The sequence below is a fragment of the Gavialis gangeticus genome, unplaced genomic scaffold (assembly GCF_001723915.1).
Source record: "Gavialis gangeticus isolate Ggan-Ray unplaced genomic scaffold, GavGan_comp1, whole genome shotgun sequence".
Classification (NCBI taxonomy): domain Eukaryota; kingdom Metazoa; phylum Chordata; order Crocodylia; family Gavialidae; genus Gavialis; species Gavialis gangeticus.
In genome coordinates this window covers 34,137,586-34,151,294 of record NW_017729028.1, presented here as the reverse complement: position 1 = coordinate 34,151,294, position 13,709 = coordinate 34,137,586, and the positions used below count along the sequence as shown (strand labels likewise).

The window sequence follows — 13,709 nt, the reverse complement described above, 5'->3', positions numbered from 1 at the left end:
CTGGGGGTCTTTAAGAAGAGGCTGGATGCCTACCTGGCTGGACTCATTTGAGTCCCGTTTCTCTTTTTGGGGTTTTTTTTGTTGTTCTCCCGCCCTGGCGGGGGGTCGGGCTAGAAGATCTACTAGGTCCCTTCCGACCCTTAATCTATGAATCTATGAATGAAATCTATGAAGTTGCAGTAAGGGACTTTAGGTTAGAGATTAGGAATAATTTCCTCACTAGGAGGGTAGTAAAGCACTGGAACAGGTTACCTGGAGAAGTGGTGGAAACTTCATTCCTGGAAGTTTTTATAACCCAGGAAAACAAAGCCCTGGCTGGGATGATCTAGTTGGGGCTCGTCCTGCTTCGAGCAGGGGGTTGGACTAGATGTGACCTCCCGAGGTCCCTTCCAACCCTCATTTTCTATGATTCTATGAAAATACAAGGTTGTGGAGAGCCCTGGGGCTCCCCACAACTGAACATCTTTGCTGCAGAGCAAAGCTGGGGGCTGCTAGACAAGGCAGCAAGGGCTGCCAGGCAAGGGGGTTGCAAGGTTCCTGGCTGGTAGAGGCTCTCATCTCTCCTCTACTGGGAACCTTGCCTTCATCCCCAGTGTTAACCTCACTCCCAGTACCAATGCTGATAACAAGCCGATTGTCAGCATCAAGATGGAAGTAAGCCACACATCCAATTTATGGCGTCACACAAACCAGCCACAAAGATGTTCTACCTTTTATGCAGAATATCTTTGTGTCTGGTTTTCCACTTTATGGTGCCATGAATTGGTCGAATGTGTGGCATTGTTACTATTTGTGGAAGATTAACAAGTTAATCATATAATAAATTTAACGTGTGCATGGGGCTGAAGACCAATCATTACAGTACTTTAAAATTTAACAGGGAGACTGCTTTGTTCAGGAGATTCTCACTGAATACCTGAAGAGAACTGCATTTGTTCCAAAGGAAAGGCTTCCCCTGGTGAACACACACACCTCTGGTCTGACACAGACTCTAGCGCATGTTGAAGCAAGGCTGTTGGCAGTATTCGCTGCATAAAGCAACCTCCAAAGCCAACTGGATATACTCAGTGTGTCTAGTCCTTTAAAACTCAATGTGATTGTAATTCATTGCTTCAAGTTTTTGCCATCATTAAGGACAGAGCAGCAAGTTAAAGATGGCATAGCAGTGAGTAGTCTACATACACCATTAAACTTATTCATGCTGGAAAGTACTGATACTACAATTTCATTGACTTCAATGAAGCTATATCTGTCTGCACCAGCTGAGAATCTGCCCAAGTTGCAGCACATCTGCAGGCAACGGATTTGTTACACATGGTCACAGGGTGAAGGGAAGGTCATTTATTCAACCTATGTAGCCTATAAGTATGCTTTGAATACCTTTCCAGGCTGTTCTCTTGAGGACTCCAATGGCAAGTAAGATTTTTCTTCACTGTACCTAGAAAGGCATTGCTGTAGGACACCAAAACATGAAGGATGTTGCTTATATAACCTTTATGTGCAAAGCATACCTGTGACAGTAGAGAAGGAGAACAAACCAGGAACACATTAGTCCAGAAAAAGAAATTAGACTGGGGTTCAAATCCAAGAAAAATCAAGCGCGATTCCCTTCTGACCTCTGTTTCATAACTTGGGTGAAAAAAGTTACTGCTATGTATCCAACTTTCACGGACAGGTGTTCACACCAAAAAACCCATGACTGACATAGCTCCATTGCTGATGGGACCAGCAGAAAGCTCAAAGGTTTCAACGCTTACAGAAATGAATACCCTCTCTTCCTTTGAGAAGCAGGAATATTCATAGTGAGATCTTGTATCATGTTTTTTGTTAGTGAATCGCAAGGCACTTTACAGAGAAGGTATCGTTTCCATTCTACAGATGAGGAAACTGAAGCACAAGTATGGGAAGTGACTTGCCAGAGGACACAAGCAGACTATCAACAATTGGAAATAGACCCTTTGCCCTTTGAGTTTCCACCCAGTACACTACACCCCACAGTCTAGTGCAGTACCTAGAAAGTCAGGGGAAAAAATGGGCTGAGAATCAGATGACTTGATTCTTCTTCCCAACTCTACCCTGACTCCCTGCCTGACTGTGAATAAGCCACTTCACTTCTTTGTGCCTTGATCTGATTCTTGTGCTCAATGATTGTCCAATGATTATTTAAAGCAAAATGCATAAACAGCATTGGGGAGCCAGCTGGCCCCTGCCATGATGAAAATGGATAAGGCTGTGCACTGAGAGAATGGGGGAGGTATGTTCATCTCCCTGGGTGAAACAGGATCACACTCCAGAGATGAGACATGTACTTTTGGAGTGTAACAGGGGCAAAGACTCAGCTATTGAGGCTAAGGTTGCGTTCCACTTTCAGGTCCCTGCCGCCATTTTTAAGGCACTCCGTCACAGACGCTACTCACGTGTGTGTATTCAGTGACATCGTATCTTGGTAAAGTTGGTGGGGATGTTCTTACAAGATGCTTTGGGCTGCAAATGCTGAATCTTCCACAAAAGGGCTCCACACCACTGACCACATAACCCTTAGTGGAGAAGTCCTTCTGATCTGACACTGGGAAAAATGAAAAGGGGTTAGAGGTTTGGAAACAATCTCAAAAGCAGCTGTATGGCAAATGTTCAAGGTAGGCAGTGAACACACACATTCTGGTGAATATCATTCTAGTTTTGTTCCCATTTGACAGACAGCGTGATGCGCATTGCATTGTACAGTCATTAGATGAAAAACTGAAACCCTGTTAGAACCTGGACCCAGATCTCCCCCAGCTGAGCTGAAGCTTTAAACATAAGGCTGCTGTCAAGCTCCCTCTTGTTCTTTCTCTTTCTTGCCCCATGACTCTTTCATTCTTTGCTCCAAGTCGGCTAACTTTAATATAAGGGGTGGAAAATACTCTCATTTAGCTTACTCTGTAATTCAACTGGAAGCCCATGGACCACATGTGGCTTGCAAAGGGTTAAACTGCAGCCTCCAAGGACCTGCCCAGCCACTGCATTCCCCATTGCTCCAGCTGCAGTAGCGGCCAAGGGCTCTGGGCTTCCCTTCCTGCCTTTGCCCCTGCCCCTACCCCTGCCACAGGGGGTGATGAGGTGCAATGCAGCCCGGACTTTAGTGCCAGGGGAGCTTGCAGCCCAGGGTGCCTGAGTGGCACTGTGCTGCAGGGGGGTGGCGTGGGGGAGGAGCTCACAGCCAGAGAGCTAATGTTGAGTTGGGCCGCCTGGGAGCATGGCATAGTGTAGGGTTGCCCTGCACATGGTGCAGCAGCAGGGGTGCCTGGGTTCACACTACAGTGGGGGGCACAGGAAGCAGAGGCAGCAGGGTACACTTCATAGATTTCATAGACATTCGGGCTGGAAGGGACCTCGGAAGATCAATGACTCCAGCCCCCTGCCCCAGGGGCAGGAAATCAGCAGGGGTCATAGGATCCCAGCAAGATAAGCATCCAAATGTGTCTTGAAGGTGTTCAAAGCAGGTGCCTGAACCACCTCCGGCAGCAGTCTATTCCAAACCTTGGGGCTCGGACAGTAAAGAAGTCCTTCCTTATGTCCAGCCTGAAATGTTCGCAAAGGAGTTTGTGACCGTTTGACCTCATCATCCCTTGGGGCGCTCTGGTGATACATGGGGGCACGTGGTGCAGTGTGGGGAAACCAGGGTGCATGGTGGAACAGGTGTAAGTGTGCTGTGCAACAGGGGGATATGGGGTGGAGTGGGGAGCACCTAGGACATGCAATCCAGAGATAGGGCACCTGGGTGTGCAGTGCACTGGGGCAGAGGGACGTGCAGCTCCCACCAGTGTGGCCCTTCTTAATGTGGCATGAGGGGCGTGTGGCCCTCAGCCACGTAGAGGTTGGACAGCCTTTATGTGGCAACTTGAATCTCCTCAGACCTAGAGCTCTGGCATCCCCCAGGGCTGCTCAACTTACTTGATCCCATGTGCCAAATCCAGCCCATGGGGCTCCTCAGAGGCTGGATGACTCACCTCCAGCAGCGCACTGGTAGCTTCTCAGCACAGGTGCCAGAGCCACTGCACTGGTGTGACTTTGGACCCCAGGGAATTTACACTGCCACTGCTCACACACCTCACTGATCTGAGTCACCAGCAGGGACCACAGACCCCAAATTCAGCATCTGGTAAGGAAGTCAGTGGTGGGGGTGGGAGGGAAGACATGGCAGTGGCATTCACCCCCTAGGTTTGGAAGCTGCACTAATACAGCACCTTCAACACCCACTCAGGCCACAATTAACCCCTTCATAGGCTGCATGTGGGCCAGAAGCTGCCACTTGGATAACTCTGTGATCCAAATGTGAACAGCACCACTACCAGCAAATACATCTCTGAAAGAGCATCCTTGTTAGTTAGGCACGTGCCCAAAGGAAAGGGCTCCGAGAACCAGATCCCTGTGGATAAAGGTACCTCTGTTCCAGAAAGGGGTTCTGGCATAGTGCTCATTGTTTCCTTTTGACCACCTCTTTGGACCTCCCCACTTGCCATGCAGATGGTCCAAGACAGCAAACACTCAACACGGTTTCTACAGTCACTGGGCACCTCATTGCATTTCTTGGAACCGCCCTCCTAAGAGCTGGCGTTTAATTTTTAAGTATGTCAAAGGCCAAGTTGTAGGATTGCCAGCCCTTCAGGATTGCCCTGAAGAGTCCAGGAATTAGATCTAAATCTCCAGAAGACTGCTGAGAGTCACCCAGGAGAGAAATAATAGGGCATTCATTAAAATAAATATTAAAAGTTTAACCCGATTTATACAGTAGTCCAGTGGGTTTTTAAAATGTCATGGTAACGTGCATTTTTCGTCCTGACATAAAGGCATAAATGTCGTTATGTCATGCGATGAAACCTCCTGAGTTAGATTCAAACAGAGTTGGCAACCCTATCAAGTTGTAAGTAGGATCACAAAATAGTAGGGCTAAAAGGGACCTCATGAGGTCATCTAAACCAACTACCTGCTCAAGACAGGACCATCCTTGACTAAACCATCCCAACCAAGTGTCAATCTAACCTGTTCTTGAAAATTTCCAGGGATGGAGAGCCCACAATTTCTCTAGGTAGCCTATTCTAGTGCTTGGCCACCTTCATGGTCAAAAGGTTCCTCCTAATCTCCAACCCACCATTTCCCCTGCTGCAGTCTGAGGTCATTGCTCCCAGTCCTGTCCCCCATAGTCACAGAGAAAAGCCCATCTCCACCCTCTTTGTAATCTCCTTTCACATATTTTAAAACTGTTATCAAATCCCCCTTCATCTTCTCTTTTCTGGACTAAATAATCCAAGCGCTGTCAGCCTTTCCGCACAAGGCTTGCTTTGCAACCCTCTAATCATTCTTGTTGCTTAGTGCTGGGCCCTTTCCAATTTGTTCACATCTTTCTTGAAGTGCAGGGCCCAAAACTAGACCAGGTGAAGCCTCGCCAATGCTGAATAGAGTGGAGGAATCACTGCCCTTGATTTGCAAGTGAGACTGGTTAATACAACCCAGTAAGCAGGTGACATATTTCAATTCATGATCTACTGTATCCCCTAGGTCCTTCTCTGCTATACTGGATGGCTTTAGAAAAGTCATATCACCTCTTTATTTCACCTCCCTTCTGCACTCAGGCTCCAAATTGCTGCCAGGGGCTGACTCTGGCCTTGTGTTTTCAAAGGACTTAAGACAAAGGGGTTTCTCATCACAACTGTAATATTAATGTTTTGCCCTACATACCTTGGAAGTTAAAAAGGGGTTTAACTGGGACCCATGTTTTGACATGACCACAGCCAGGAGGACCCTTCATTCGTCTCGTCTTTTTCTGCCTTTCCTGATAAGTCATGTTTCGAAGGTCTCTGATCATGTTTGTTACTCTGCACTGGACTCTTCCCAAACCGTCCACATCCTTCTTGAAGTGTGGGGCCAAAACTGGACATGGCACTTCAGGTGAGGCCTCCCCAGTGCTAAATAGTTAGTTGAGGGTACTAGGTGACCAACCTGGATTCACTCCCAACCTAGACAGCTGCCTTAGCAGAGGCTGAATATCTATATAGTCACCATTACCAAACTAATCTCATCAAAATATCAAAAAAATGCAATTAGGTGTGTTGACAAGAGCCATGTTCCATGCAGCCATATTCATTGGCATCAGTTATATCCTGATACACATAATCACCACGTTGTTGATTATTAATTACATTTCATAGGGGCTTTCTCATTCTTTTGCCCAAGATTAACATTAAGCTAGCAGGCTTGCAGCTGGTCTGCTTGTCTTGCTTTGCATTTGGACTCTTCCAGTCTTCTTGAACTTCCCTTCTCCAGGCCTTTTAAACCTGGTGCAGTGTACCTTGCATTTAATATTTACTGGAAAAAAGGACTGGGGAAGTTTCTGCCCTATTGGTAGCATCCTAGAATCCAGGTCCCCTTTCTTTCCCAGGCAGCATTCTTCCCACTGAGCCCCACAGCCTCCAACATATACTCTTCCTTCTGGCTCCATGTATCTTCTGCTCTTGGCTGTCTTTGGGAGAACAGCTTCAAGGAAACACCTGGAGAGGGGCCTGGGTAATGTCTCACTTGCATCCTGGTGGTTACACCACTTTGTTGGGAAGGGCAAGACATCAGACCCCTCTGAATGAAGGGGGATTATAACCTGTGTTTTCTGCTCTGTAGGCAAGTGCTCTGAGCGGTAGGCTTTTGAGCCAAAATGTGGGAGACCTTCCCTTCACCATCTAACATCTACTAGTTTTCAGCTTTTGGCCAACTAAATGCATTGGACTTCCCCATCTTTATGTTCATACACAGGTGGTATTAGCGTAGCTTTACTGAGTTAACCAATGCCACCCGAAAATGTCATGGTTCCTATGTAAACAGAATAACCCATTATTGCAATACACTGATTGTTACTCTGCGCTAGAATCATCTTTATTTTAGTATGTATTTACCATACTCAAACCCATTCCGGAAAAGGAATTTAGCAGACAATGGCTCGGTGTCACATTTTACTGAAAGAAGCTCCTCTATGACTGCTTGGACCTACAGAAAGGAAAAATAAAACCATGTTGAGGATGCAACCATTGTTATGGTCCATTGTGTAGCTGATTGGTCTGAGATGCTTCTAAGCCACTGCTATGTTTCATAAAACTGAGATCACAAACTTTGACTAGACCAGCTTACAGTGCATTTTAGGGATACAAAGACTCTCATGGTCTATGTTCTTGCATGGGAAAGGCCCTATGGTCAAGTATCAGAATGTCCATTTTGATAGACAATTATCTACTACTCTGCATTTCACTGTGAACCTAAGGGGGACTAGATCAGACGCAGTTGCAGGTCCCAGCAGCTGAGAGTTTCCCCACAAAAACTGCTTTTCAAAAGCATTCCCAGTAATTGTAAGCATAACTGAGAATATGGCAAGAGGTCTCAGCCTCTAGGACAGGTCACCAACTGAGGCAGGTTTTCATAGCCTAGATCAGACAATGCCAAAGAAGTGGATGTGTCCCACACAGCTGATCTGCTCCACTGGGCAAAGCACGTGACTCACTGTCTTGCCCGCAGATCTTGTGGGACAATTAGAGATGTGTTCCCTACTTCCAGATGTGCCCCCAGTAATCTCTGGATTCCCAAAGATTGCCAGGGGCACACCTCTGCACATGGGAAACACTGACTTCCCCTACTTCCAGAGACCACCCCAGAGGTCCTGGGTGCACATCTCTGCAAACAAGGAAAGCCACAACACTCCAGTGCGGTCCTGGGGCTGGGGCTTTCATTGCATCCCGGCTTTCATTGCTTCCATAGGCATGCCCCTGGGATGCCCAGGGCAAGTGTCTGGAAATGGGAAGCCCTGAGTTTCTCTGTATCCAGAGCCACATCCTGGAGATAGCCAGGGTGGTTTCTCTGGAAGCAGGGGAAAGTGGGCAGGCACTCCCAGGGTTTGAAAAGCCCAGTTCTGTGCAGGAATTCCCAGGGCACTCAGGACTGCGCCACCAAGCCCCAGAAGCTCCTACCTGGACAGAGTCCCACCATCAAGCAAATAGACATCTGTTGCAATAAAAGTGGAACAATTTATGACTACCTTTTGTCATGGCCACAAATCTCGGCATTTGTGGCATGACAGAAGGTATGGACATTTATTCGCTTTCACTTTGTGACCCATAAAAATGTTGATGGTGGCATAAGTGCAACAAAAAGCATCTGTTTCCACCCATACTTTCATGAAGAGAGGTGGTTAGCCAGGCTAGTCTGAAGTTAGGCAGAAGGTCGGGCAAGGGTGGTCCCTTATGGACTAACTGGTTCAGCGAGACATAAGCTTTCATAGAAGGGCATGCTATGAATAGTGCTGTTGCTTTCAATGGTGCTATGATGTTTTATACCAGCTGAGGTTTTAGCTTTCTGTGTTTAATCATGCCCACCTGGTCAGCTGTAGCATTTGTGGATATCATGTTGCTGGATACATTGTCCCAGGAAAGACTGAACCATCCTGTCCCAGAGAGAGTCAGCATCTGATAGGAAGAAAAACAGGTACAGCGTACGTGAGGTACAAAGATCTCAAGAAGTTTCTTATGGTTCTTCTAATGAAGGTACTGCAAGAGGTCTTTTATACGTCATCAGTATTCATCCCTTGCAGTCTCTACAAGTCAGCAGCAGGAGTCCCTTCAACCACCAATTGCTCTATGCAGTCTCTTGTGATACATGCCTAAGGCTTTGGTTCTCACATAACAAGGACCGGGTGGTTAAAGAGACTCATTCAGCATCTCCAAGCAAGCCAGTGGCAGATCCAGGAGCAGCCCCTCAGTTGCTATATTCCTAGTCTTGACTTTCAACCACCAGAACCAACTTCTTCTAGCTACTGAACATCCCTTCCTCCTGTGGACGTTCAATATCACCTGGTCCAAATCCAACAGCATAACATTTTGAGATCAGCTAAGAAAATAAATCCGTTCCAAACCTGTGTTAGTCAACATGAATTAACTAACAGGGTTAGATCCTAATGAAGTCAAGGCAGATGGCACATTTAACATGTTAATGGATGAAGGAAGGATCTTTTGGGAGCCAAGGGCTGACCACAGCTTCCTAATGTGTTTGAATGCAAATAATCATGACTTCACTGTTCATTAACACAGGATAAGAACACATCAGGGCCTTTATAATAAGGACTTGCTACAGCACACATGTGGTAAATAGCACCACACAGAGGCTTAAGGTACATGATCACAGGCATGCCACAGACCTGTATTTCTGGAAGTTGGTGAGCACTGGCCTGGATCTCATGCTTTTCTCTGTGATAGGTATTGATCACATCGGGGTTCAGCCAGGTATTGTGCAGCTGAATCCCAACTCTCATTCCAGTGCTGGGTGCTGTCCCATGATGCAGTGCTTCCAGGTAGTACCTTGAGCCACCAGTAAGCTCAAATTTCTGGGATTTTGGCTGCCAGCTTTGATTCCAGTTCTTCTCCCAGTGTTCAGACCACTGGGAAACACCAGCAGGAAGAGAGGCAATTTTCACCTGCATTCAGACAAAAAACAATGAGACGATGATGGAGCAGTGCTTCTAGCTCCAATTCTTTCTGCTGGACTCGGGCCTTGAAATGGTATAGAGGGAACAGACCACATGCACAGCTGCAAGTTAATGGTTGAGGAATTCCTTCCCATCCTATGAGGGGAAGACCCTGTCTTGGCAGAGAGCTGTGACCTGACCACAGAATGAATATGAGCCAGCTGTGTAATGCTGTAGCTGGCAGGGCAAATAATACTCTGACATGCATCAACTGATGCATCTCCAGCAAAACCAAGGAGGTGATTCTCCCACTCTACTCAGCATTGGTGAGACCACAACTGGAGGACCATGTCCAGTTCTGGGCACCACATGTTAACAAGGACGTGGACAAGTTTGAGAGAGTCCAAAGAAGAGCAGCCAGTATGATCAGAGGTTTACATGGCAAGCCATGCAAGGAAAGGCTGAGGGATCTGGGACGCTTCAGCCTTAGGAAGAGAAGGCTGAGAGGGGACCTGGTAGCAGCGTACTGCTACACCAGGGGAGTACATCAAGGACTCAGTGAGCAAGAGGTCACCAGGGCACCCAAGGGGAAAACCAGGAGTAATGGCCACAAACACCTGGAAGATTGATTCAGGCTCAACATTAAGAAACACGACTTCACAGTTAAGTGTCCAGACTGGAATAAGCTCCCTCCAGAGGTGGTGCAATCGCCTACCCTGGAAATCTTCAAGAGGAGACTGGACGGTCACCTTGCTGGGTTCACCTGACCCCAGTTACCTTTCCTGCTTGGTGCAGGGGGATGGACCCGATGCTCTTCCAAGGTCCCTTCCAGGCTCACAATCTATGACTCTATGAATCTAAAATTAATGTGCTTAGGAAGAGGAAAAAGGCACTTCTCATGTCTAAATCTATCACTAAAACAAAACAAAAAATCCCTTCAATTCTATATCGCCTCTTCCCCAGCTTACATAATTTGCCCACCTCAGAAGGACACTGCGTGCTAGAGCTAGTCCCCATTTGCTTTGAAGATGAATAGCCCGATCCTATATTAGATAAGGCCCCTACTGAGTCCCCTCCTGTTAAGAAATGACACCCGTCCATGAGAAATTGTCTTGACATAGAAGCTTCTCCCTCAGCTCAGCATTACTTGAGATAAGAGCATGGGCCACCTGCAACACCAGTCCTTTTGCATTGGTTTTGGCCAGCCATCTCTGCTCAGGTATTAGACTCAACCTGAGAGCCCCACTGTGGGTGGAAACGGCATAAAGGATATTGGGTCTGGCACTAACTCTGGAGCAGGGATGGACTGGAAGAAGAATGAAAGGCCTCCGAGTCTTCACAACCTGTGTTAATTGTGAGTTTCCTGTTACTTTATATATGCCCTGGAAGAAAGATTTGCAGGATTCTGGAGGTGGCAGCAAGTCCTTCAAAAACTGGTGAACCAAAGGCCAAACCATCACAGAGAACCATGTGTACCTGCATCAATTTCAGTGGCATTGGTCTAAAGTAAAAGCCCATGAATGAGGCCTCCTAAGGAGTCCAGCTTGCATGGCGAGACATTCCACTGCGTGATACCCATCCACAGAGTTTCTCTGTATCCCTCACTTCCTATTCTTGCTGCCATAACAACACACCTTGCTTCCTGGGTCTTCTGTCAGACTGAGATACAGAGATGCCTTGCCATCAGCAAGAATCCAGAAGGTGTAATTATTTGTCTGTGGTGCCACAAAGAACCCCCGAAGCCGTGACCTAGGTAGCAGAAGAACATCTGCATCACATGAAGCAGTCAGCACTCGATCCCCAACAAAGAGCTGACTCCCCTTAGTAACAGGAAAAAGCATTGCAACTCAACACTAACTCATTTGCATTCTAGAGCATTTACAAGTACTAGACACACAAAAAATTACTTGGTTTCACAAAACAAGGAAAACGAGTTATGTTATGCAAAGATTTCCAAGGAAAAGTGAAGATTATGTCCCAGGAACAATAAGCCATTTCGCTAAAAAAAAAAAAAGCATCGCTATTTGGAAGAGGAAAGGCAATCAGATCAAAAAGGTGCACAGGTTCAAATGAGAATCATGTGAAATTCAAATAAGAACTGCTGGTTTTGGGTCAGACCATAGGTCCACCTTGCCCAGTATCCTGTGCCACTGGTCACACAGTGGCAAAGAGTCGATGCTGAAAGGGAGAGTGCACTGTGTATGACCAGGGATTTTTCCACTGCCACTGCTCCTCTGTTGCAGCCTTCAACATTCAAGCTCTAGAAAATTATGATTCAGAGGCTGTATCCTTAACTCTTGTGCTTAATAGCTATTGATGCACCATTCCTTCAAGGATTTGTCCAGTTGAAAAGTGAACATTTTTGTGCATATTTCTATAAAACAACAATAGTGAATTTTGTATAGGTCGCAAGAAAAAATCTCAAAAAATTCAGCTCCTGGGCACCTAGAAGTCTAAAACCTTATCCACAACGGATACAAATCAATGTGAGTGTCTACACATACATTTACTGCACAGTAAATTGCTGCCCAGTAAGCGGTTTTTATGCTGGCATCTACACATGTACTGCATTACACTGCAGTAACTCTGTGTGTGGACTGACACACACACACAGGGTTACTGCGCAGTAAGTCATCTACATGTGCCTTACTGCGCAGTAACTACTTGGGCCTAAATGTGCTACTTTTCATCACGCAGGTAGCAAATTTATGCACACATTGGCATAAATCACCATAGTTACTGCACAGTATGGGTACGCACGTGTAGATGTGCACCCATACTGCGCAGTAATTTCTGGTTACTGTGCAGTAACCTAAGTTACTGTGCAGTAACTGTGCACGTGTAGATGCACACAATCTGTCTCCATTAACTTCCATAGAGCTACCCTGACTGATATAAGAGTCTAGTCCTGCTAGCATATCCAGACTTGTCTGCACACAACATTTAGCCTGAATCCATATGCAAGACAGCTTCTCTTTAGACATGGTCCTTCCTGTTTCTAATGGAGCTGGATCTATCATAGCAACACTCTTGTTTGTGGTACTTTAGCACTTCTGGCTCTGCCTAGGTAGAACCAGGAAGACCAGAGGGACCCAGCAAAGAAACAAAATATAGCATAAAATATTTCATTATATTTTTTGACCTAAAGGTTCAAGCACAGAGAGGAAAGGTTTGCTTGTACCTGGAGCCATGCAGTCAAACCTTCTATAAAGAGCTGATATGTGTTGTTGCTCCTTCTTACACATAAGTACATGCCAAGGCTTCCTATCCTTTTTAACATCAATGAATACCTGAATGGCTGTTTTGCCTGAGAGAGAAATCCTGCTGGAGACCTGGCATTGGGAACAAATTGCCATCTATACCCAGGTGTTGCTTCTGTTAGGCCAGTGTCTACTGTATCATCCCAGACTTCAAAGAGAAGCCCTCTGTTTCCTGGGAAATTAAAAATTAAGAATAGTATCAGCAGCAGCTAATGCGGGCTGTATGGCATGTGAGAGAATTGATGGTAAAGCAACAAAAAAAAAATGCTGCATGCTACAGATTACATGTTAGTGGGCATGTCTAGACACGGATTTAGCACAACACAAACTCTGATGCCATTCACCCAGCTCCATATGCTACAGAGGGGCTGGCTGGGGCACAAGGGTGCTACAGTCTATCTACAGGTGAGTTGCAGTGGGTTAAATAACTCCCCCATAAGATAGTACTTGTATCAGGCAGTACTAACCTATGTCAGTGTTAATTAGTTAGCTCCAGCCTAATAGCTCTGCACTTGTAGTGGTAGATGCTTTACTGAAGAGCTAATCAGGCAATTTCTCAGTAAGCTTCTTGTGTAGGTGCCCCCAGTGAGTGGTAACAACCAGCATCTTTGAAAAAGATATCTTTTGGCCTATGAGTGAGATCCATTTAAGTGATAGAGTAGGAATTCTGCAAAGGCTGTGCCTCAGTTGATAAAATCCCCTCCAATAAAGAAAGAGAAAGACCAATAGCCTCCAGAATCGTTGGTTGTAGCCATGTTGGTCTAAGGACATTGGCAGACAAGGTTCTTTAAGTAAATATGATATATTTTATTAGACCGACTAAATAGTTGGAAAAAATTGTTCTTTGCAACCTTTCAGGAGCAAACACCCTTTTCAGGCGTAGGGAAAGCCTGTTTTTGTTTGTGTGCTCTCCTGTATACCTGAAGAAGGATGTTTGTGCCTAAAAACATCCAGGAATGTCTCCTTGCCAAAAA

General features: G+C 46.1%; 1 protein-coding gene across 13 annotated transcripts in view; it reads right to left on the bottom strand.

Annotated features, from left to right (window-relative positions):
* The window catches only part of PKHD1 (polycystic kidney and hepatic disease 1 (autosomal recessive)), a 484,191-nt gene that overhangs the window by 413,422 nt on the left and 57,060 nt on the right, over nt 1–13,709 (bottom strand). For all 13 annotated transcript variants that reach the window (XM_019520930.1, XM_019520934.1, XM_019520940.1 and 10 more), the window contains exons 14-20: nt 12,766–12,907; nt 11,110–11,224; nt 9,209–9,484; nt 8,391–8,480; nt 6,924–7,014; nt 2,418–2,566; nt 1,381–1,511 (exon numbers count right to left, since the gene is read on the bottom strand). In XM_019520930.1, coding sequence (XP_019376475.1) covers nt 1,381–1,511; nt 2,418–2,566; nt 6,924–7,014; nt 8,391–8,480; nt 9,209–9,484; nt 11,110–11,224; nt 12,766–12,907 — 994 coding nt within the window. The remainder of the gene's footprint in view (nt 1–1,380; nt 1,512–2,417; nt 2,567–6,923; nt 7,015–8,390; nt 8,481–9,208; nt 9,485–11,109; nt 11,225–12,765; nt 12,908–13,709) is intronic.